The sequence below is a fragment of the Micromonas commoda genome, chromosome 11 (assembly GCF_000090985.2).
Source record: "Micromonas commoda chromosome 11, complete sequence".
Taxonomy (NCBI): domain Eukaryota; kingdom Viridiplantae; phylum Chlorophyta; class Mamiellophyceae; order Mamiellales; family Mamiellaceae; genus Micromonas; species Micromonas commoda.
Genome location: NC_013048.1, coordinates 284,616 through 306,805, shown reverse-complemented (window position 1 = coordinate 306,805; position 22,190 = coordinate 284,616). Strand labels below are relative to the sequence as shown.

The 22,190-nt window shown below is 68.1% G+C and overlaps 10 protein-coding genes across 10 annotated transcripts; 4 read left to right on the top strand and 6 right to left on the bottom strand.

The window, feature by feature from the left end:
* Positions 1–56: 56 nt before the first annotated feature.
* MICPUN_62373 (DEAD/DEAH box helicase) lies at positions 57–2,167 on the top strand (the record flags this gene model as incomplete). The annotated part of the gene is made up of 1 exon (XM_002505112.1): positions 57–2,167. One exon carries the CDS (start codon positions 57–59, stop codon positions 2,082–2,084), a length of 2,028 nt encoding a protein of 675 aa, XP_002505158.1. The 3' UTR covers positions 2,085–2,167.
* Positions 2,157–3,560, bottom strand: MICPUN_113572 (DUF819 protein; the record flags this gene model as incomplete). The annotated part of the gene is made up of 1 exon (XM_002504802.1): positions 2,157–3,560. One exon carries the CDS (start codon positions 3,558–3,560, stop codon positions 2,160–2,162), a length of 1,401 nt encoding a protein of 466 aa, XP_002504848.1. The 3' UTR covers positions 2,157–2,159.
* Positions 3,561–3,674: 114 nt separating this feature from the next.
* On the bottom strand, positions 3,675–6,935 carry MICPUN_62371 (predicted protein; the record flags this gene model as incomplete). Its single annotated transcript, XM_002504801.1, has 1 exon — positions 3,675–6,935. The coding sequence occupies one exon, from the start codon at positions 6,933–6,935 to the stop codon at positions 3,675–3,677; it is 3,261 nt and encodes a 1,086-aa protein (XP_002504847.1).
* A 212-nt stretch (positions 6,936–7,147) lies between these two features.
* Positions 7,148–8,023, top strand: MICPUN_86550 (predicted protein; the record flags this gene model as incomplete). The annotated part of the gene is made up of 1 exon (XM_002505111.1): positions 7,148–8,023. One exon carries the CDS (start codon positions 7,148–7,150, stop codon positions 8,021–8,023), a length of 876 nt encoding a protein of 291 aa, XP_002505157.1.
* Positions 8,024–8,400: 377 nt separating this feature from the next.
* On the top strand, positions 8,401–9,051 carry MICPUN_102989 (predicted protein; the record flags this gene model as incomplete). The annotated part of the gene is made up of 1 exon (XM_002505110.1): positions 8,401–9,051. The coding sequence occupies one exon, from the start codon at positions 8,401–8,403 to the stop codon at positions 9,049–9,051; it is 651 nt and encodes a 216-aa protein (XP_002505156.1).
* Positions 9,052–9,406: 355 nt separating this feature from the next.
* On the bottom strand, positions 9,407–10,255 carry MICPUN_68841 (predicted protein; the record flags this gene model as incomplete). The annotated part of the gene is made up of 1 exon (XM_002504800.1): positions 9,407–10,255. A coding segment is annotated over one exon (849 nt), but the record flags the coding sequence as incomplete, so codon positions are not given.
* Positions 10,256–10,826: 571 nt separating this feature from the next.
* MICPUN_53323 (predicted protein) lies at positions 10,827–11,904 on the bottom strand (the record flags this gene model as incomplete). Its single annotated transcript, XM_002504799.1, has 1 exon — positions 10,827–11,904. Exon 1 carries the CDS (start codon positions 11,721–11,723, stop codon positions 10,827–10,829), a length of 897 nt encoding a protein of 298 aa, XP_002504845.1. The 5' UTR covers positions 11,724–11,904.
* A 425-nt stretch (positions 11,905–12,329) lies between these two features.
* On the top strand, positions 12,330–12,944 carry MICPUN_98039 (predicted protein; the record flags this gene model as incomplete). The annotated part of the gene is made up of 1 exon (XM_002505109.1): positions 12,330–12,944. One exon carries the CDS (start codon positions 12,330–12,332, stop codon positions 12,942–12,944), a length of 615 nt encoding a protein of 204 aa, XP_002505155.1.
* A 288-nt stretch (positions 12,945–13,232) lies between these two features.
* MICPUN_91960 (predicted protein) lies at positions 13,233–14,941 on the bottom strand. Its single transcript, XM_002504798.1, has one exon. The coding sequence runs from the start codon at positions 14,801–14,803 to the stop codon at positions 13,655–13,657; it is 1,149 nt and encodes a 382-aa protein (XP_002504844.1). The 5' UTR covers positions 14,804–14,941; the 3' UTR covers positions 13,233–13,654.
* Positions 14,942–17,283: 2,342 nt separating this feature from the next.
* On the bottom strand, positions 17,284–20,395 carry MICPUN_53321 (predicted protein; the record flags this gene model as incomplete). The annotated part of the gene is made up of 1 exon (XM_002504797.1): positions 17,284–20,395. A coding segment is annotated over one exon (3,112 nt), but the record flags the coding sequence as incomplete, so codon positions are not given.
* Between the last annotated feature and the right edge of the window lie 1,795 nt (positions 20,396–22,190).

The following is a 22,190-nucleotide window of genomic DNA, read 5'->3' as shown; positions in this document are numbered from 1 at the left end:
TTCGCGGCGAGGGCGCCACAGAGAACGTCGCGCGCTGGTGGGATAAATCCAACGCGATGGCCTCGGTCAAGGCGATTAAGAACGCATTCGTGGAGGATGACGACGTCGTCATCCCGGACACAAGCGGGATGCCCGTCACCAAGCGCGCGAAGATGGGCGGGGAGAACGAAGCCCCGAACGGGGTCGGGGCTGGGGAGGAGAAGAACGAGAAGGAGTGGTGGGAGGTGGACGAGACGGAGGAAGAGTACGTTCCGTTGCGGAAGCGACGGGATCAGGGCGTGAACGCGGCTGCGGCGAGGATGGGCCAGAAGCTCCGCGCGCCGGGGGGCGGCGAAGGGGACGAACGCGCGGGATCTCCGGGGATCCAGGACGCCGCCGGGCCGTCCTCCAACAAGGGCGGGGACGAACCGGGGGGGCCGAGCAACATCCGCGAGTTCGCGCCCCCGAAGGAGAAGACATCGCTCCTGTCGCGCGCCGCCGGGCTCAAGGCCATGGCGTCGTCCATCACACCCGCGGAGAAGCTCGCGCAGGAGGAGGCCGCCATCCTCAAGTCGATCAACGACAAGAAGGCGCTCATGTCGGTGCAGGAGCTCTCCAAGGATGTCGCGTACACCCACTCCATCGAGACCGGCTGGAAAGCGCCCGCGCACATCCGCAAACTCACCGAAGAGGAACGGGACGACGTGCGGAACAAGTGGCACATCATCGTCGAGGGCGTCGACATACCCCCGCCCATCAAGACCTTCCGGGAGATGAAGTTTCCCAAGCCCATCATCGACGAGCTGACGCGGAAGGGGATAGCTCGACCGACGCCGATCCAGATCCAGGGCCTCCCCGTGATCCTCAGCGGGCGCGACATCATCGGGATCGCGTTCACCGGGTCCGGTAAATCGTTAACCTTCGTCCTCCCCATGATCATGGCGGCGATGATGGAGGAGCACCGAATGCCGCTGGAGGGGGGCGAGGGGCCGGTGGGGCTGATCCTTTGTCCCAGCCGCGAGCTCGCCAGGCAGACGCACGAGGTCATCGAGGGTTTCACCGTCGAGCTGGCCAAGCAGGGCATGGCGCAGATGCGAATCATGCTGTGCATCGGAGGGGTGGACTCCAGGGAGCAGAGCGACATCGTGCGCAACGCCGGCGTTCACATGGTCACCGCGACTCCCGGGCGGCTGAAGGACTTGCTGCACAAGAAGCGGATGAACCTGGACATATGCAAGTACCTCTGCATGGACGAGGCGGACAGGATGGTGGACCTGGGGTTCGAAGACGACATCCGAGACATCTATTCCTTCTTCAAGTCGCAGAGGCAGACTTTGTTATTCTCGGCGACGATGCCGGAGAAGATCCGGAAGTTTGCCGAGTCGGCTCTCGTGAACCCCATCGTGGTCAACGTGGGCCGAGCGGGCGCAGCGAACCTGGACGTCATTCAGGAGGTCGAGTACGTCAAGCAGGAAGCTAAGATCGTGTACCTTCTGGAGTGCCTCCAGAAGACCGCGCCGCCCGTGCTGATCTTCTGCGAGAACAAAGGCGACGTCGACGACATCCACGAGTACCTTCTGCTGAAGGGGGTGGAGGCTGTGGCTATTCACGGCGGGAAGGGTCAGGACGAGCGCGACTGGGCGATCAGCGAGTTCAAGGCGCAGCGCAAGGACGTGCTGGTCGCGACCGACGTCGCCGGAAAGGGTCTGGACTTTCCGGACATCCAGCACGTCATCAACTACGACATGCCCGAGGAGATTGAAAACTACGTCCACCGCATCGGCCGCACCGGTCGCTGCGGTAAGACGGGCATCGCCACCACGTTCATCAACAAGAACCAATCGGAAACGATTCTGCTGGACCTCAAGCACCTGCTGCGCGAGGCGAAGCAGAGGATCCCGCCCGTGCTCGCGATGCTGGACGACCCCATGGACCAGGAGGCGGAGCTCGTGGCGCTCACCGGCACAAAGGGGTGCGCGTACTGCGGAGGTTTGGGTCATCGCATCGGGAACTGCCCGAAGCTGGGAAACTACAAGGAGAAGCAAATCTCGGACATGGGTCGCAAGGACGTGTTCGGGTCGGGGGGTTTCGGCGGGGAGATGTAGTGCTAGTGCTAGGGGCGCCGCCGTCAGTGGACGACGACGCGCGTATGTCCATCTACATAATAGAGCTAAGCGCTATTAGAACCACGCCCTGAGAGCCTGTCCGACGAGGCAACCAATCGGCGTCCCCACGGCGTACCCAATCGTCCCCGCCACGATGGCCGGCTGCACCGCCGCGGTCCATCCCCGTGCGCTCGCCATCGCCGCCGCCGTCGCCGGCCCGCCCACGCACGCGTTCGACGCCGTCAGCACCGCCCAAGCCGGCAGCCGCATCGCCCCGACGCCGACGGCGGCGACGAATGCGAGGTGCGTGGCGAGTTGGACGGCGATGAAAACGCACGCGGGACCCCCGGCTTTAATCGCCACGCGCGGGTCCGCTGACGCCCCAAGGGCGGCGAAGAACACCAACATCAGCGCGCCACCGACCGCGTCGCTCCCGGCGAACGCGCGCGACGCGTCGAGCGCGCCGCGCGTCGCCGTCGCCGCCGCCGCCGCCGCGACGGGGACGAGAGCGGAGGACACCCCGAGCGAGGTTCCCGCCGGGAGTCCGAGACTTCGCGCGAGGAGCTTACCGCACTCGAGGAACACGAGCGCCGTCGCGAGGGCGCACGCGGCGGTCCTCGCCGTGGGAATCGCCGTGGGAACCGTCCCCCCGTTCGCGACGCAAACGCGTTCGTTCCCCCCGATCTCGCCGACGATCCCGTCGCCGCCGTCTTCTTCCATTGCACGCGACGCAAACGCCTTTTCCTCCTCCGTCGGGGGATCCGCCTCGGCCACCATCAGCGCGGAGAGGAACACCGCCATCGCGAGGTTATCCGCCGCCATCCCCGCCGCGAGCGCCGCCTGCCCGCCCGGGGCGGCGGCCAGACCCAGCGCTTGCGCGGTCGCTGCGTAGTTGAGGCTGCCGCCGACGTAACTCGCGCAGAGGCACGCCGCCACCCTCCACGCGTCCGGTCCGAGCGCGGGGCCCACCGTCGCGTAGGCGACGGCGGTGCCGAGGACCGATCCGACGGCGCCCACCGCGAACGCCGCGAGCGCGGGACCCGACGTCCGCGCGGCGTCCCGCAGGTCGACCCCGAGGAGGGAAAGGGCGACGGCGAGGGGCATGAGCGCGCGCCAGACGAGGTCCAGGGCCGGGGACGCAGCCGGGATGAGGCCCAACGTCGCGAGCAGCATGGCGGAGGCCATGGCGAGGAGCGGGGCGGAGACTTTCGCGCCGAACTTGGTCTTCTCCTCGGCGAGCTTGGCGCCCGCCGCGCAGGTGGCGAGCACCGCGAGCACCGCGTCCGGGGACGGGTCGAACGCCGAGATGGCCCGGGGCGAATGGCGCCGACCCCGAGTTTTCACCGGGCCATCCGGCGCCGGGGATCGCCTCGGGGCACGCACCGCGGGGGTCCTACCGCGCCCGCCGGGTCTCGTGCATCTCGGGAGTACGACTCGGGACCACGATGTCCCACGGGTGGTCGCCGCCGCGGCCATTTCGAGGGACCGAGCGACGCACAGGAGTGGAGGTCGAGGCTCAGTTGTTGGATTGTTACCTCCAGTGACAGTCAGGGTCTCCGAAAACAAACCCGAAAACAAACCCGTAAACCCTCACGCGTCGCCAATCATCAGCGACGACACGTTCTTCAAAAGGTACATCGGATCCGCCCGGTTCGGATCGACCCCTCCCGCCGTACCCACCGCCACCGCCCTCTGCCGCAGGTCCGCCGCCGACAGCTGCGCCCTCAGCGCCAAGCCCCTCGCGTCGCCATCCGGGTCAGTCACCCTCGCGCGCCCCGCCGCGTCCTCCAGCGCAGCCAAACCCCTGGCGAGCGCCGACCCAGACGCGACGCCGCCGACGCCGCCGCTGAGCGCGTGCCACGCCGCGGCTGGAGGCACGGACGTCACCGCGCCCACGCACGCGAACAGCGCCGCGCGTCTCACGTGGGGCTGCGGGTGGTTCATCGCGCCGGGGGAGAGCGCCAGCTCGAGGACGGCGCCGGCAATTTTGGCGGCGTCCGGAGCGTTTCTAGACGCGGCGCAGCACTCGCCGAGGCACCCGAGCGCTCGTCCGAGAACCAGGGCGTCGATACCCCCGCCCGGGACGTGCACGGCGTCCGGGTTCGCGCGTACCGCCGCCTCCTCCCTCGCGGCGGCGAACGCTCGTTCCTCCGCCTGGCGGACCATCTCGACGGCTCCGGCGAGGAGGGGACCGGCGAGGGAGGCGCCGATGAGATGCGCGCGCGTGCGCCTCGGTTTGGACGCCGCGTCGGCGACGGCGACGGCGGAGGGTCCCGCCCTGAGCCGGGCGAGGCTCGCGGGGGCGAACACCCTCTCCCTGCCGACTTTTCGAACCCGACCACCCGGCGGTTTCTTCCAATCGTCGCCGAGGAGTCGAGCGTCGCCATGTGTCGAGGGTAGCCGGGTCGCCCCGTCGCCGTCGCGATCGGGGACGGGCGGGAGCGCCGCCAGCTCCCTCGCCGCGTCCGCCACCGCGTCGAGCACCTCGAGCTTCTGACCCGCGTCGCACCTCCCGGACGCGAACGCCTCGAACGCGAGCGCGGGACCGGCGAGCCCAGGGACGACTGCGCACATCGCGGCGAGCGCTTTTTTCCTCGCCGCCCCGAGGGGTTCCGGGTCTGGCGTGGCCGGATGCGCGTGCAACAGCGCGGACACCATCGCGGGGGCGGCACCGATGATCTCCTCGGGGGCGGCGCGGATCAGCGCCTCGGCGGCGTGCACCGCGCCTTCCGCCTCGTCCGCTCTGTCGATGGACGATTTCGAAGCAGCCGTCTCGTCACCTCTCCTCGCCTGTCGCAACGCGTCGACGCACGACGACAGCGTCTTGGGCCGGGGAAGCCGCGCGATGCGCCTGGCGGTGGCGCGTACCGCCCTGAGCCTTCGCGCGGCGGCGTCGTCGGCGGAGACGGCGACGGCGTTTGGATCCCCGTCGATGTCGGCTTCTTCGTCGTCCTCGTCGGAGATGTCGTAGGGCTCGAGGGCGGACGCGACGCTCGAGTCGTCGTCGTCGTCGTCGTCGTCGGTGCCGCTGTCCGCGCGTCTGATCGCGCCGCCTCCGAGCTTCACGGCGCCGTCGGGGTCGTCCACATCCTCGTCCTCGTCGTCCTCCTCCTCGTCGTCGTTCTCCCCCTCTTCGTCCGGGCCGCCGTCGGCTTCTTCTTTGTCGCCCGCCGCCGCCTCGGGACCGAGAACCGCGGCGGCGAAGGCGTCAGCCTCGGCGTCAGCCTCGGCGTCAGCCTCTTCCCCGTCTTCCACGCCGTCTACCCCCAGCCTCCACGCCTCCGCCTCCCACGCCTCCTCGTCCTCGGACACGTCCCCTCCGTTCTCGATGTCCGACGCCCCGAAATCCTCGTCGTCGTGAAAGGTCAGGGGCCTGTCCGGGGATACAACCCTCGACAGCGCGACGGCCACTTTGCGCCCGTGCGCGCGGGTCCGCGCGTCGGGGGAGTCTAAACGCGCGCTTATTCCGCGCATGAGCGCCGCGGGTGTCACGACGACGTCCGCACCGCCGCCGGATTGAATCGATCCGCCGATCAACGCCCCCGCCGTCAGGGACGCCGCCACCACCGCCGCCACGTGGCCCTGGAGCGCGCCCGAGCCCCCCCGGACCAACTCGAGCTGAGACCACGCGTCCACGCACGCCGCCGCCGTCGTCGCGCGGTGCCGGGCTCGCGCCGCAGCCTCCGCCTCCGCCTCCGCCTCTTTGTCCCCCCCCCCCTCGTTCACCGGGTGATTAATCATCCGCGGCGGGTCCACCAGCGCGACGCGAATGAGCGCCGGGAGCATCGCCCGGGGCTGGGGTCGGCGCAGGAGCATCCCGTCGCACACAGCGTGCCTCGTCGACGCGCAACGACCGAATCGAACGGAAAACGCCGCGCGAAACCCTCGTTCGCACGCGCGCCACGTCGCGCCCCTCGACGCGCATCGAAGGACGAAGGACTGCGCCAGCTTGGCGACGGCGTGGGCGTCGGAGATCGCGTCGATCAACTCGTTCGCCCAATCGGGTCGTGCCACGTCGGACGTGGAGGAGTCGGTCACGGCGTCGAGGAGCGCGTCGGCGACGGCGTCGGCGGCGCCGCGGCGACACGCGCGCGCCAACGCGGCGGCGGCGACGGTCACGGCACAGCTGTGTCCCGTCGCGGCACAGCTGTGTCGCGCCGCGTCGCACAGCTGCGCCGCGACGGTTCGCGCCAACGCGACGGGATGTAGCGCCGCGGCGCAGCCGTGAGAACCCGGGGAGAGCTCCAGTTTGTCCGCGGCTGAGAAGAGCGCCGCGCACAGCTGTGTCGCGTCGTCGACTTGGGCGGGTTCGAGGTTCGAGAGGAGTCGGCGCGCGATGCCGCGCTCGAGCGCTGCGGCGAGCGCCCGCGCCGCCTCCGTCGCCACCGCGGTCTTGCTGGCATCGTCCAGGTCGCGCCCCGCGGTCGTGGACGACGGCGCGAGCGCGGGAACCAGCACGCGAATCGCCGTCGTCGGCGGCATCGCCGCGAGGATCTCGTCGTGGAGCGCCCTCCTCCGTGCCGATCGCATGAGCGGGAGCCAGCGAGGGGCGACGGCGTGGAGCATCTCCTCGCCCACGGCGTCGAATCCCGTCCATCGAGCCGTCGCCGGGTTCTTCGACGCGGCGCACGCCTCGGCGGCGGCGGCGCATTCCGACGCGAGCGCCCGAACCGACGACGTCTCCGCGACCACTTCGTCATCCTCGGCGGGCGACGCGGCGTTCGGGCCGAGGACGACGCGACGGACCAACGCCAGCGCCCCGGCGACGTCGTCCGGGCTGGACGCGTCCCTGAGTACCGTCGCGGCGGCGCGATGGAACCCCGCCGCCGGGGCGTCCCGTCCCGTCGTCATGGGAACCCGCCCTCGCGACGCCCCCGGCACTGGCCCGGACGCGCGCCAAACTTCTCGGTTTCGCTTTTCCGTTTGCCAGGCGTGTTTGAACAAGGCGGGGCTTATCCACTGTAAGGGGCGCCCGGCGGGTATCGTCGCGCGCCAGACACGCCCGCCGCGTCACCGCCGCATCGTTCGAGGTACCGAAGAGCGAGGGACGCGCGAGGGACGAGATGGGCGTCGCCTTCGACGGGACGCTCACCCCCGAGCAGGTGGACACCTACCGAAAGGACGGATTCCTCGTCATCCCCGACTTTGCCTCACCCGACGAGGTCGCCGGCATGCTCCGCCGCGCGGACGAGCTCGTCGAAGCCTTCGACCCATCCTCCGTCCCGAGATCCATCTTCACGACGAAGGACCAGAAGCGCACCAGCGACGCGTACTTCCTGGACAGCGGCAACCACCTCTCATTCTTCTTCGAGGAGGACGCCTTCGACGAGAGCACCGGGGAACTGAGACAGGCCAAGTCCCAGTCCATCAACAAGATCGGACACGCCATGCACGACATCGACCCGACGTTCCGCGCGTTCTCGAGGTCCACAAAGGTGGGCAAGCTGCTGAAGTCCCTCGGTATGACCAAACCAACGCCGGTGCAAAGCATGTACATCTTCAAGAACCCTCGCATCGGCGGCGAGGTCTCGGCGCACCAGGACTCCACGTTCCTCCGGTCTGACCCGATGACCTGCACCGGGATATGGATCGCGCTGGAGGACTGCTCCATCGGCAACGGGTGCCTGTGGGCGCTGAAGGGGTCTCACACGAACGGGGTATCGAAGCAGATGGTTGTCGACCCGCAGCGGAGGGACGGCATCTCCTTCGAGGGCGAGTACCCAGCGTGGGACCTCACGAAGTTCTCGCCCCTGGAGGTGAAGGCCGGCACGATGGTGGTGCTGCACGGCGAGAACGTCCACTACAGCGCCCCAAACACCAGCGACGCGAGCAGGCACGCGTACAGCGTTCACTTTGTCGACGGGGACGCGACGTGGGACCCGAGGAACTGGCTGCAGCGGGCGGGTGACTTCCCGTTCGCCGCTCTGGACGACGAATGAGCGGAGTGATGAGTGGGAGGATTCGAGCGTATGTCGCGGGAGAGTACGTCGCGGGTCGTCGTCGTCGGGAGATGGGGGCGTAGTAGCTCGGGTCCCATACTCGTGTAACAACAAACCATTTTTTTTTCCCCCGACGAGCGTGCCGAACTGCCGAACGAGTTTGCGGTGAAGTCGGCGGTCGCGCCCATACCCGTCGGCGCCTGTGCCCGTGACATCGACCGACGGACACCATGGGCGAGAAGAAGGAGAAGAAGGAGAAGAAGGAGAAGAAGGAGAAGAAAGACAAGAAGGAGAAGAAGGACAAGAAGCGCGAGCGCGAGGAGGAACCCGCGGAGGATGCCGCCGCCGCCGACGCGGAACCCGATTTCGACGCGCCGATGAAGAAGAAATCTGCCGCAAAGTCCGACGGCAAAGCCATCCCCCCCGCGCCGGGTACGTACCCCATCAATCCCACTAAGGTGTACATGGGCAACCTCGCCTGGTCCATCGACGAGAACGCCATCAAGGAGGCCTTCGCGGACTGCGGCAACGTGCTGAGCATCAACTGGTTCGAGGAGAAGGACACGAAGAAATTCCTCGGCGCGGGCGTCGTGGAGTTTGACACCCAGGAGGGGGCCAACGCCGCCATAGCCGCGTCCGGCAGGGAGGTGCACGGACGCGAGACGAAGATCCGCGGGTGGGAGCAGCGTGGCACCGAAGCGTCGGAGAAGCGCGCGGCGAGGGCGGCGCAGAAGATGGAGGTCAAGCCGATGGGCCCAAAACCGCCGGGGTGCTACACGCTGTTCATGGGCAACCTCAACTTTGCAATCGACGACGACGCCATCTACAACTTCTTCAAGGACAACGCGGGGGTGGAGATGTCCGCGGTGAGATGGCTCACGAACAAGGACACGGGGGAGTTCCGGGGCGTGGGGTTCGCGGATTTCGCCACGGACGAGGACCTCGACAAGGCTGCCGCGTTGAACGGGCAAGACTGCATGGGTCGGCCCATTCGGATGGACTGGCAGGCTCCCAGGCAAGCCTCGTGAAGCGACCGCGATGAGACCGTCCGGGGCTGACGCTGGATCGTCGAAAAAAACGACTCGTCCGTCGAGCTAAGCCCGTGCTACGCGTGATATTACTTTACTACCCACTGACGCGTCCGTCGTCCCCGTCGCCCCCCTCGCACTCCGCCCTGTGCGGACACCTTGCGTCCGCGGTTGATCGCCAGATTGGCGGGGGTAGAAACGGAAACGGCGCCGCCGTCGCCGCGTCCATGACGTCGCCCATGCCGTTCAGATCACCGAACCCCCGCCACCCGTCCACGCTCCACTCGCTCCACGCCCACCACCGCTCCTTGGGGACCCTGACCACCAGCGGGTCCACCTCGCCGACCGTTCGCGGCACCCTGTGTAAACACGCCAGCGCCTGAAACGCGGGGAGGTAGAGTAAGGACCCGTAGAACATGTTCCTGGCGTTTGGTATAGACGGCCTGCGGTAAAACACAGCCGCGCTGAGCGCCATGGGTGCGGCGAGGAGCGCCGCCTCGTACGCGAACGGCGCGGTGGTCAGGCCGCAGCCCACGGCGAGGGCGCCCAGGGGGAACATGTAGAAGGCGTTTCGCATCGCCACCCCGGCGAGCCTTCGGCCGGTTGGATCGCTCGACGGGTGCGAGAGCATTCGGTACCCGCCCCTGACGTAGTCGTCCTTGGCCATGTACGCGAGCGCCATGAAGTGGGGCATCTGCCAGAAGTAGAGCGCGGCCGCGAGGACGCCGCTCGCGGGCTCGATCGCGCCCTCGCGCGCGGCGGCCCATCCCATCAGCGGGGGCACCGCGCCGACGACGGCGCCCGCCCACGTGTTGAGCCAGTGCACCCGCTTCATCGGGGTGTAGCACAGCGCGTAGAGCGCGACGTTACCGGCGCCCAGGGCCGCCGTGGTGTCGTTGGCCTTCTCCTTGAGAAGCCCGACGCCCGCCATGCCGGTGACGACGCCGAAGAGCGCGGCGTGCGCCACCGAGCACCGCCCCGACGGCAGCGGCCTTCGCATCGTCCTCGCCATCACCGAGTCGTTCTTGATCTCGAAGATCTGATTCCACGTGTTCGCCGAAGACGAACAGAGCATCGTGCCCAGCGACGTCCAACCGAGCTGCTCCCAGTCGATCACCTCACCGCTGCCCAGCACGTAACCCGCCGCCGCGGTCGACACGACGAACGCGCTGAGCTTGAACTTGGAGAGGTCGTGGTACACGCGCAGCGTCGCCAGTACCTCGGCGACCGGGCCCCAAGCCCGGTTTCCCGAGGCCGAGGCGGCGCGCGCGGCTGCCGTCGCGCGCGCGGCGCCGATTCCCTCGGCGGCGATGCCGGTGGGCGCGGCGCTGAGGCCCATGCGCGCGCGCGCGGCGGCGGTGGCGTTACCCGTGGTCGACGTGGACCCGCGCCTCCACGCCGCCCGCTGCCAAACGTTGGGGCGGCCCATCGTCGCCGCGACGAAGAGAGCCCCGGAGTCGGCGCAGGCGACCGCGTGGCGACCGGATGAGGAGGTCGACGCGGGTGCGCTGCGCGCGGCGGCCGCGGCGTACCGCGCCGCCTCCCGCGCGGCCCTCGTGAGCGTCGTCATGGCTCACGGGAGTGACCCGACGTCGACGCGAGGGTTCGGGATATCTTCAAAATTTCCGCCTGGTCCGCGGACGGGCGAACAGTGCGTGGGTGGAATTTGGTGAGTTTTTTCACATCGGACGCACAGGCAAACTTTCAGACGCGCACGAGAGTTTTGTGTTAAAGTTTGTCTCACAGATTCACGCGTAGATGATGTCGCTACGTTCTCACGCGTACGCCCCGGGACCCGGGTTGGCGTTGACGTCGTACGATCCCCTCACCCCGGTCCCGAAGGTCGCCTTGGGCGCCGACGCCCTGGTGCTCAACAGCTGCTTCCCGGTCCCGCCGAACGCCTTCGGCCCTAAGCTCGCCGGCCCGGGTGATTCCATCCCGAGAAAAACCTTCGCCTGCTCCTTCCCCAGGAACACCTTGTTGGCGCCGTCCCGGCTGCCGGTGCCGAAGCCGTACTTGGGCGCGGTCCTGTTCTCCGACCGCGGCTGGGCCCCCACGCTCGCCACGGTCCTGTACTGCCCCGCGCCCGGAAGTTTCCGGGCTCGCTCCATGTCGACGTCTTTCCCGCGGCCGCCCCGCGGGATGGTGAACCCGGGTTCGGTGGTGTTCCTGCTCTCCGGCTGCTTGCCCACGCCGGATGACACCTTGTACGCGGCGGGACCCGGGGATTCCATCCCGAAGAACACCTTTGCTTGCTCCTTGCCGATGAACACCTTCTCGGCGTGGTCGCGGGTGCTGGTGCCGAACCCGAAGGACCCCTCCGTTATCGCCTTGCTCTGCGTCTGCTTGCCGACGGCTTTGGGTAAGGGGTAGGAACCCGGGCCGGGGACCTGCGGGTTACGCTTGGCCCGTGACGCGGAGGGCTGCAGGAACCTGTCCGCGGACCCGAATCCGACGCTCGCGGGCGAGCGCTTCTTGGCGTCCACCTGCTTGCCGAAGGACGATTTCGTTTCGTACACCGCGCCTGGGCCGAGCTTGCCGAAGTCCACCTTGCTGTGCTCCTTGCTGACGTAAACCTTGGCGGAGGCGTTCCTGTCGGCGGCGCCGAAGCCGAAGGCGGGGGCGTTGGACTTCCTGGAGTCCGCCTGCGGTCCGATCGCGGCGTTCCTCATCGCGTCGTCTGCTACCCGTCGACTCGGCCGAATCGGGCAATCGATCTCCCGATAAAATCCCCGGTGGAATTCGGGCGCGTGAGCTCGGGCGCCTGGTCCGCGAACGGCGACGTATCGGCTGAACGACGCGAGTCGTGCGTCGTCGATACGACCGGGCGTGACTTTCGAACACCGCTGATCGGTGCTCGTCGTATGCGCGCGCGGAGTTGACCCCGCGAGAGGTTACCCTGATGCTGAATTTGGTTCACGTGAACGGTCGGACACTGCGGCCGGTCGCACCAATTTTGACGCGCTGCGAGCCGAACTGCCCAATTGGATCGATCCGTCGCTCGCTCGCCGCCACTGCTTCGCAGCGTCGACGGATACCCTCCATCGACCTTCGACCCCGCCGACGTTTGGTTTAGCGCCAATCGAAGCGCTCGCCCGTCGCCGCCCGCGCCAGTCACCCAACCCGCGCAGCCCCCCCGGCGACCACCGCCGACGATCTGCACGCAGCCGCCCTGGTCTAGGGTAGCACGCATTTGGCGGCGAGAAAAAAGGAAGCGCGCCGAGCCCTCCAGGAGGACCACGTGACAGAGGAGGGAACGCAGAGACACACGGATAAACATGTCCGAGAAGAAGACCAGGCTCTTCCGCATCCGCAAGACGGTGTGCAAGATGCTCAACGCGCGCGGCTACCTCGTCGCTCAGGCTGAGCTCGATCGCGACAAGGATTCCTTCACCGAGGAGTTCGGCGAGGACCCCCGCCGCGACGCGCTCACGCTCCAGTTTGACCTCCGCGAAGATCCCACCCAGCACATCTTCGTGTTCTTCCCGGACGAGGAGAAGGTCGGGGTGAAGACCATCAAGGAGTACGCCAAGCGCATGAAGGACGAGCAGGTGAACCGCGCCATCATCGTGGTGCAGCAGTCGCTCACGCCGTTTGCGCGCCAGTCGCTGCTGGAGTGCCAGGCGCAGAAGTTTTACATCGAGCAGTTCCAGGAGGCTGAGCTGCTGGTCAACATCACCGACCACGTGCTCGTCCCCGAGCACATCCTCCTCTCCGACGAGCAGAAGCGGGTGCTCCTGGATCGGTACAAGGTCAAGGAGACGCAGCTGCCGCGGATCCAGATGCACGACCCGGTTGCGAGGTACTTTGGCATGCGGCGGGGGCAGGTGGTGAGGATCATCAGGCCGTCGGAGACGGCGGGACGGTACGTTACCTACCGCCTGTGCGTCTGACGGCGCACCAGCGGTGAATCGCAGTAGAGATGATAGCTAGCGGCGGCTCCCCCGACGGGGCTGCTTTTTTAACCGAGAACTTTTTTGGAACTGAACGCCAGCCTGTCCAGCCAGAGTATCTTTTCAATATCGGCACGCACGCGCGTATCCATGGTGGCCGCCGTGCTGCCCGCGAGAGTCTCGGGTGTCCCGGTGCGCGGACGGCTCGAGGCGCGACCTCGAGGCTCGTTCGCCGCCCGCACGATCGCGGGACGTGCCCGAGGCTCGCCCGTCACCCTACCATCGTCCCGTATCTCCAAGATGAAAAACCGTCCGAGTCACCTCGCGGACGCGCTCAAGGAGAGCAGGGAGTGCTGAGTGGAGGAGGCGAAGAAGTACAACGAGGCGCAGCGGGCGAAATACGAAAAGTCCGCGTTCGGAGGCGTGGACATATGGTTCATCCTCGGCCTCGCCGTCTTCGTCGTGCCCTTCGGGGGCCTCGCCGTGGGGATGGCCACTGGTGTCATTCACTCCGGGTGAACTCCGGGTGACTGCGGGTAACGCAAACATGAATCGCCGGCGCGAAAGTCCCACGGGACGCGCCATGCGACGATACACACGCGCACCCATCGCGACGCGAACGCAGAGACGCGCAGACGTAGACGTAGAACATAACCGGTAACTTAGTAGACCCGGGTTTGGTCACAACAGATCCGTGATTTGTAAAAAATTCAGAAGTCGTCGAAGCCCTGGACGCCGACGCCGACGGCGATCCTCAACCTCCTCGCCATCTCCTTCGCGCCCCCCTCGATCCCAGTCCCGAACGCCCCCTCGACGAGCCTCGGTAGCCTGAGCACGTTGAAGCACGCGTGAGCCATGGGCAGCGCCCCGTCCTCGTCCCGACCCGGCGCGGCGAGCTCTCCCAGCGTAAACGGCACCGCGTCTCCGAGGTACCCCACCAGGTTGCGGAAGCCACCCGCGGGGGGCGACGTCAGACCGGTCGCGAACTGGAGCACCTTGATCCGTTCCTCCCTCGTGAACTCCTCCATGGCGCGCCAGAAGCACTCGGTTGAGAAGGCAAAGGCTAATCGCGCGTCCTGGTACGCCGCGTGTTGGCGCCAATCGTCCAAGTCGATTGTCGCGGCTCCCGCGATGAGGAGGCTGAGGTCCGAGCCGTCGAGTATGCCGCGCATGCGAGCCCTGAGCTGCGGCGGGACGACCGCGCCGAACCCCGCGGCGAACGCGCTGGTCTGATCCCGGACCGCGCCGAGCACCCTGTGATGCACCAGCGCCCGGAGGTACGCGCCAACTTCCGCCTCCGTGACCTCCGACGCCTCCGACTCTCCTCCTTCGGACGCCGCTCCGTTTGCATCCTCGACGTGCCGCGCGGTGCCCGCGTCCACGTCCAGCCAATCGCTCGGTTTACGCAGCCTGCGCGTCTCACCGGGGTGGAACACGCCCGTGGGGTCCATCGTATCGGACCAGGTCAGGTCCAAACCCCCGACGCCGTGTTCACGCACGTACACAACCTGGTTGCGATACAGCGCGGGATCCACGGATTCGAGATCGCTCAGCGCCATCTCGTGCCCCAGCAGCCGCTTGCAAAACGCGCTCGTCAACCGCAGCGGCAGCGTCTCGCCGTGGTAAAGCGCCACCGCCGCGAGGCGCCCGAGCGACGCGAAGTACTCCAGGTGCTCGGGGGTGACCTCGCCGGACATGGCGTTCGGGTGGAGGGTGACCCCGCCGTCGTTGGACGCGAAGAGCAGGTTGCTTCTGTCCCCAGCCGCCGCGGCGACGAGCGACATCCACTCCCTCCGAACCGCCGCGCCCGCGCCCCGTTCGCCCTTGAACTTGACGAGAACCCCGCCTCTCGGGGGCATGAGGAACGTGCCGGGCTGCGTGGACGACGGAACCCCGCCCGGAACGTGCGCGTTGGACACGCAGCAGTGATGGCACAGATCCTCGAGGGGCGCCGCGCGTTCGCACGTGAGCGTGACGCCCGTCAGCCCCGGCACCGGCACCCCGGCGTTGACCTGCCCGAGCTCCCAGCGGAGCATCTCCAGCAGCCACTGCCGCTTGACGTTCAGGTCCAGGTCGCGAAGGACCGCGCCGATCGCGTGGTCCCTGGCGCGTTTCGCGCGTCGTTTTGATGCCGGTGACTGGTCGCCCCCCGTTTGATGATCCAACGGTGGTTCATCCTCGACGCGGGCGTAGCCGGTTTGGACCCACCGCTTTATATCCGCGCCGCCCAGGACGTCCACCGCGGCGGACCGCGCGTTCGCCGCCGACGTTCTCAGCATCTCCCGGACCTGGTCCCTCAGCGGGTGATTCGGCATCTGGTCGAACGCCCTGTCCACCCCGCCCAGCTGCGCGCCGAGGAAACCGTCGTCGGCTCTCGCCGCGCGCACCGCCGCTTTTGCGGATAAATCCGTGGTGAATTCTTCGTCCAGGGAAACCGGGCGCGATGCATCGTCGCCCATCTCCCGTGGATACATTCCCGGGTCGTCGTCGTCCAACCGCAGCGGGCGCGCGAGCTCGCCCATCGAGTACGCCGCGAGCATGGCGCGATCCGCGTCTCTCCCCACGAGCATCTCGGCCAAACCCGCCACCAGCGCCGCGCTCGCGCCGTCGTCCGTCGAGCCGAGGATCATCCGCCGGCCCTCGACGTCGCCGGCGATGTTGGCGACGACGAGGGTCGCGTTGAGGCGGCAGTCGGGGGCGGGACCCTCGTCACCCTGGGCGGGACCCTCGTCACCCTCGTCACCCTCGTCGGGGGCGGGTTCTTCGTTCAAATCCTCGACGTTCAAATCATCGTTCAAATCCTCGACGTTGAAATCGGAAACCCGCGATTGGACAACCTTCGGGGGCGCTCGCGGCGGTTTCTTGCTGTTGAGCACGTGCGCGAGCGCCCCCGTCAGCGAGTGCGGCGGCGACCCACCGGCCGTCTCCTCGCTTTCGCCGCCGTCGCCGCCGTCACGTGCGCTCCTCCTCCTACGACCGACCGCGGCGATGCGGCGACCCGCCGCCGCGGCGGCGACGAGCGCGCGCCTCGCCGCGTGGTCCTCCTCCCTGTTCGGGTCCCTTCCCCTCCCCCACGACTGGGGAGGTTCGCCCATCAGGCAGTTGATGCAGTAGAGGGTGTTAAAGACGACCTCGTGGTGAGGGCTCCGGAGGAGCGCGACGAGGCTGGCGACGAGTCTGACGGTGGAGAACTCCCGCCCGGGTATCTTCAGGTGGGTTTCCTCGAGACCGCCATCCGCGGATGACGCGGAGGGATCCTCGAGGAATTCGGGCACGGACCGCGGAACGTCCGAGGTGATATCGAGCAGCCTCCACCGCCACGCCTTCTCCTGGCTCAGCGTGGCGATCGCGATGACCACCTCGCTCAGAACCTGGCCGTGCGTGTGCCGCGGCGGCGTCGGGTAGTGTCCAGGTTTGGGTAAGTCGTCCTCGTCGATGAAAAACTCGGCGACGCCCGGCGCATCCGGGAGCATCTTCGACAGGTTAGCCATCAGACGGTCCGCGCGTTCGTACCTGAGCAGCAGCTGCATGCCGTGCCTGGATCGCGCGACGCCGCACAGCGCTCGCACCGCGAACGCCGCCGTCTGACCGAGCTCGGCTCGGAGGCACGGGAGGAGGTATCCCACCACGCCGGGAGCGTGCGCGAGGAGCGCCCTTCGACCGGCGTCGGAGGAGGTGAGACGCGCGATGAGACCGACAGCCTCGACACCGCCCGGGCCGTGCTTGAACGGCTCTACCGGCTCCTCCTCACCATCCTCCCCATCCTCCCCATCCTCCCCATCCTCCCCATCCTCCCCATCCCCATCCATCTCCTTCTTCTCCCTCTTCTGCCTCCTCCGAGGTAGAGCGTCGGCGAGGAGCGCGACGACCCGGGATACGAGCACCGCCACGCCGTCGCGCCGAGTGTCCCCGCCCTCCAGCACGCTCAGCAGCTTGTCCATGCACGGATCCCACGAGATGATCCCAAACACCGCGGCGGCGGCGATGTGCGCGCAGTCGGGCGTGAGCGCAAACTGCTCCCCCGAGTGCGTCTGATCGACGCCGCCGACTCGGCTTCCGTTATTCGCGACGTCGTTATTCGCGGCGTCGTCACCCCGGTCGGACGCCCCGTCGCCGCTTTGACCACCTACCGAGCCTCCGCCGGGTCCCCCGTCGCCGATGATCTCCTCCCGCTCGCGCCTCTCCTCGTCAAAGTCGTAGTCGTCCCCCATGCTCTCGACGAGCGACGGAGGGCCGGACGCCACGGAGCTCGGGCGCTCGGGGTACGCGAACACGGCGGGTTGCGACGTACCCTCGGGAGCGGCGGCGGCGAGGGTAAACCCCCCGTGGTTAGTAGGGCGCGCCTGATCATTTGAGGCGAGGTCCGCAACCTCGGAGACGTCCGCGAGGGTTGCGTACGCAGGCGGCGGTTCGGCGTAGGTGGACTCCTCGTCCTCGGGGATGCCCACGAGCCCGTCCTTCGCGCCGGCGCCGTGGACGGACCCCCCGCGACTGTTCTCTTGTGCGCCGTGGTTCTCGCCGTGCACAGCCGCGACGACGCCGAGAGTACCGTTGCCGGTGCCGGTTCCCCCCGCGGACGAGGGGCGAGATTCGGCCCGCTCCTCCGCGAGCTTCACGCGCTCCGCTTCCACCGCGTCGTTCGCTCGCGTGATCGCCATGATGTCCAGGAGCACCATGATCAGGTCGCGCCGGTGCGCGATGACGTGCTTGGCCCAGCGCATGCCCTTTTCCGAGTCGAATCGCGAGTTGGCCGGGTCCGCCATCTCCGCGAGGACGATGAGGGCGTTACGGCCGAGCTCCCCGATCATCTCGCGCGTCGCGGAGAGACTGTGTCCGTTCGGATGTTGTTCGGGTTTGTGCGCGTTGACGTGCGGCGAGGGCGTATTGACGTCGCCGTCCGCGCTCGGTGACCTCGAGGAGGGACGCCGCTGTGTGTGCGAGGACTGTTGCGAGGGTCCGCCGGCGGTTTCATCCAGCGGGGCCATGTCGTTGAGCCATGGGGTGGCGTCGTTGACGGGCACCGGTCGAAGCAGCGTGAGGAACGAGGGGAGGAGCTCGTCAGTGCTCTCGAGCAGCAGGTGCCACGCGGAGCCTTCCTCAAAGTTCTCAGCCTCCTTCGCGACGGAGTAGAGGGTGTGGACCAGCAGCGCGTTGCGAGCGCAGAGGTTCGCCACGTTGGTCGGGGGCTTCCCTCTCTTCCTCTTCTTCTTGGACCTCTTCTTCTTGGATCTCTTCTTGGACCTCTTCGTTTCGTCGTCGGGGATCCAAAATCCGCCCTCCCTCACCCCTTCTTCGCCGTCCTCCTTCTTCTTCTCCTTCTTCTTTTCCTTCTTCTTTTCCTTCTCGGTTGGCTGCTTGACCACGCCGCCGTTGGCCCGCGCCTCCTCCATCTGCCGGGCGGTACTCGCGATGTGACGGATCAGCTTCGGTATCACGGCGGGCGCGGAGGGAATCAGCAGGCACCTCGCGTCCTCGTGAGCCGCCAAAGTCTCCACCGCCTCCACCGCCACGCCCACGTCCTCGGTGTCCGCCTTGGAGAGAGCCGCGAGTATATCGTCCAGCAGCGGGACCGTCGCGAGTATGCCCTCCGGGTCGACGCCGCCGGGTAACGGGCCCTTGGGACAGTCGCGCCGATCCGGCCACGAAGCCGCCTTTACCGCGTCCGGGTCCGGCTCGAAGGGCTCCGGGTCGTCTTTGTCGGAATCCGAATCGGAGTCCGACGGATTGACCGACTTTTTATCCGACGAATTATCCGACTTTTTATCCTCATCGTCCGAGTCGACCATCGCGGTGGTCTCCGGGGCGTCGCGCCTCTCCACAGCCTCGCGATCGTTCGCCTCGGCCCACTCGCGCCTGAGACGGAGCCGCCACCACCGTGCCGTCAGCGCGTGGTCTCGCCAAACCGCGTCGTCGTCGTCGTCCAGTCCGTCAATCGTCGGAACCGGGCGATCGTTCTCGCGTGGACGACCCGCCGCCGCGCCGCCGCGGCGAGCGTACCACGCCTCGTGCGCCTCCTCGAAGGACGCTATCACGCGATCGTAGCTATCCTGCGCTTCCTCGATCGTCTTCGCGAATCCTCCAGTGTCTCCGATGATCCGATCCGCGAGTTTGCGCGCTTCCTTGATCGTCTTCGCGATTCTTCCAGTGTCTCCCATGATCCGATCCGCGAGTCTGCGCGACACGATATCCGGAGCGACCCACGGCCGGCGACCCGTGACGGGATCGAAAAAGTCGTCGCGATCGACGTCAATCGCATCCGCCGGCGACGCGTCGTAAGAGTACAAACCCCCACTGTCGCGTAGGTCCTCTTCGTCCCACCTGCGCTGCACGCGAGCGAGGGAACAGAGCGCCGCCGCCGCGGTGGTTCGGAGGAGGAGCCGGTTGGCCGGGTTGGCCATAGGGTCGTTGGGGTGCAACACGTTGGGGTCCTCCGCGTCCTCGTCTGTTTCATCCTCCGACTCGCCATCCGTCGCCTCGAGACGCTCGGGAACCGTAGGGGGACGTGTGGGCTCTTCTTCGGGGCGCACGTGCTCGGACGGGGTCGACGAGCCGGGTGCCCCGGCCGGAGCGGCGTCGACCCCGGCCTCAGGCTCCGCCGCCGCCTCGGACGATTTTACCCCGCGCGCCTCCTTTTCCCTACGCCTCGCCTCCCTCCTCCGTTCCTTGGCCTTCTCCTTCGGCGTCTTCTCCTTCCACGTGTCGCGCCGGGGCCGCTTGTTCCGCTTCTCCTCGCGTCTCTTCCTGCGCTCCTCCCTCTCGCGTCGCCGCGCCGCCCTCTCCGGCGAATCCGGCGGCGGGAGGCACCTCACGTCGGGCATCTCCTCGAGGGACATGATCGGCCACCTGTCACACACCGCGTTGCGAAGGCCCCTCAGCAGATGCCCCGCGGCGGGGGACGACAGCAACGCGTCACCAAGCTCGTGCGATGGGGCGTCGGTGTCGTCGTCGACGCGCGCGGCGCGGGCGCTGAGGTTAACCACGCACGAGAACGTCGCCCAGGCGCAGGAGCACTGCGAGGCGCTCGCCCTGGTCACCGCGCGAATCAGGTCGTCCAGGCGGGGGTGCCCGTCGATGACGTGGAAGAGCACGGGGTGGGTGCAGAGGGCGTTGATGATGCCGACGGCGGCGCCGACCGCGCCGTCGCATTCGCCCTCCTTGGGGATGACGGTGCGCCACTCGCCCCAGCCGCCGCCGGGTCGGGCCTCGTCCCCCGGCGACACAGCTGGCGTCGAAGCCGGAGGTTCGTCCTCGTCCGGGATCCAAAACCCGTCAACCTCGCGTCCCTCCGTGCTTTCCTCCTTCTTCTCAACCTCCTCCCTCATCTCGCCATCCTCCTTCATCTCGACCTTCTCCTTCTTATCGACCTTCTCCTTCTTCTCGCCGTCGTCCTTATCCTTCTTGCGAGCCTTAGCGGGCTGCCCGAGCACCTCGATGACCACCGTGAGCTGCATCACGAGATCCCCGAGCTGATCCGCGCGCAGCTGCCGCCACAAAGCCTCGGGCTCCGACGAACCCCCCGTTCCGCCCGTCCGGCCGTTCTTCCTCCGGCCGTACTTCCTCTGCGCCTCCAACACGCCCAGGTCCTCGAACAGCGCGCGCAGCACGTGCACCGCCTGGGTGCACGCCAGGGAGCCGCCGCCGGCGCCCAGCCCCGGACCCGCGACACCAGTCGGCGGCGGTAGGTGCGATCGAAGGGCGGCGAGGACGCCGTTGACGGAGACGGCTTCCGCCTGCGCCGCGGAGGAGGTCGTCGAGGAGGTCGTCCCATTGGTCGTCCCATTGGTCGAGGAGGTCGTCGAGTCGGCGGCGACCCCTTCCGGACCCCTTCCGGTTGTCGCCGCGGGTCGGTATCGAAGCTCTCCGGGTTTAGCCGGGTCGCTCCGCCCGGTTCCATCGCCCGTCGCTCGTCGCGGCGCGTTCTCGTAGCCGCGTTCGCGGCTCCACGTCCACCGCCCCCTCGGGTCGCACGATGGCGTCCCGTCGCGCCCGTCCCCGGCACCCCCGACTCGCGTCTCCGTCGAGGAACCCATTTCCGTCTCCGTCTCCGTTCTCGAGGAACCGACGGGTGCCTCGTCGATGTCCACCAGGGCCCGCATCAGCGTCTCCCGCTCCGTCGTCGTCGCGTCCGGTCGGATCCACAGCAACCTGTGCATCACGCCGACAGCGTCCAGGGACGCGTCGCCGTGCCGCGCCGGTAAGATCTTCGCCGCCGCGCGAAACACCCGCCGGAAAAACCCGCCCCCGTCCATCGCGAGAAGCCTCGGCCTCGCGCTGTCGGGCTCCATCGCCGCGAGCAGCGCGCCCACCACGGTGCCCAACCTCCCGCGGCACAGCGCGTCGTGGTCCTCGGGGGCATCGCGGTCGGGGGCGTCGTCGTCGGCGTCGTCGTCGGCGTCGGATTCAAAGTCGGAAACCGAAGCGCCGTCGTTGAACCCGCGTTTACGCTCGTCGACCCACGCTTCGTATCCCGCGGGGTCGTCGGCGCGAGCGCGCGCGCGTCGCTCGCGCCGGACGGTTCGCATGCCTCCAGTCGCGGCGCTCTCGCGGGTGCTGACGAGCCGCTCCACGTCGTCGAAGAGCGCCCGGAGGATCCCCTCCCACGTGGGGTGGTTGACGAGCGACAGCATCGGCGCCTTTTCGCCGTCGTCGCCGTCGCCTTTGGCGTCGTCGTCGTCGTCGTCGTCGTCGTCGTCGTCGTCACCGGCGCCGCCGCGGGTTTTGAAGCGATCCTCGTCGCGCGGTTCCTTGGAGGACGCCGCGACGGAGAGATTGTGCACGAGGAGCGACGCGAGCTCGCGCGATCCGTCTTCGCGCCTCGAGGGGTCCGAGGGAGCCCCCTCGGTGGAAGATGCCGACCCGGCGAGGAGGAGGTCGTGGAGGCGCCAGGCGAGCGCGTCCGCGTTGCGGTGCTGCAGCATGACCCTGCAGTGCCTCTCGCGGCGGTGCGAGAGATGCACGAGTTGGGGCAGGGTGTCGCGCGCGAAGGCCCGCAGCGACGCGGTGTCGCACCGAGCAGATCCGCGATGTCGCGCCCCGCCACCGACGCCGTCCCGGTCGCCCCCGCCCCCGTCGTCAGCGGGCACGGCGTCGAGGAGCTCGATCAGCCGGGACCTCGCGGCGGCCTCCTCCTCCTCGGTCTCCTCCTCGCCGCTGTCGTCGTCGTCCTCGATGAGCGCGAGCCCGGCGAACCGCGCGGTCAGCTCGTCCGCACCCGACGGGGCCGTCGCGGCGGCCCCGTCGGCTCCC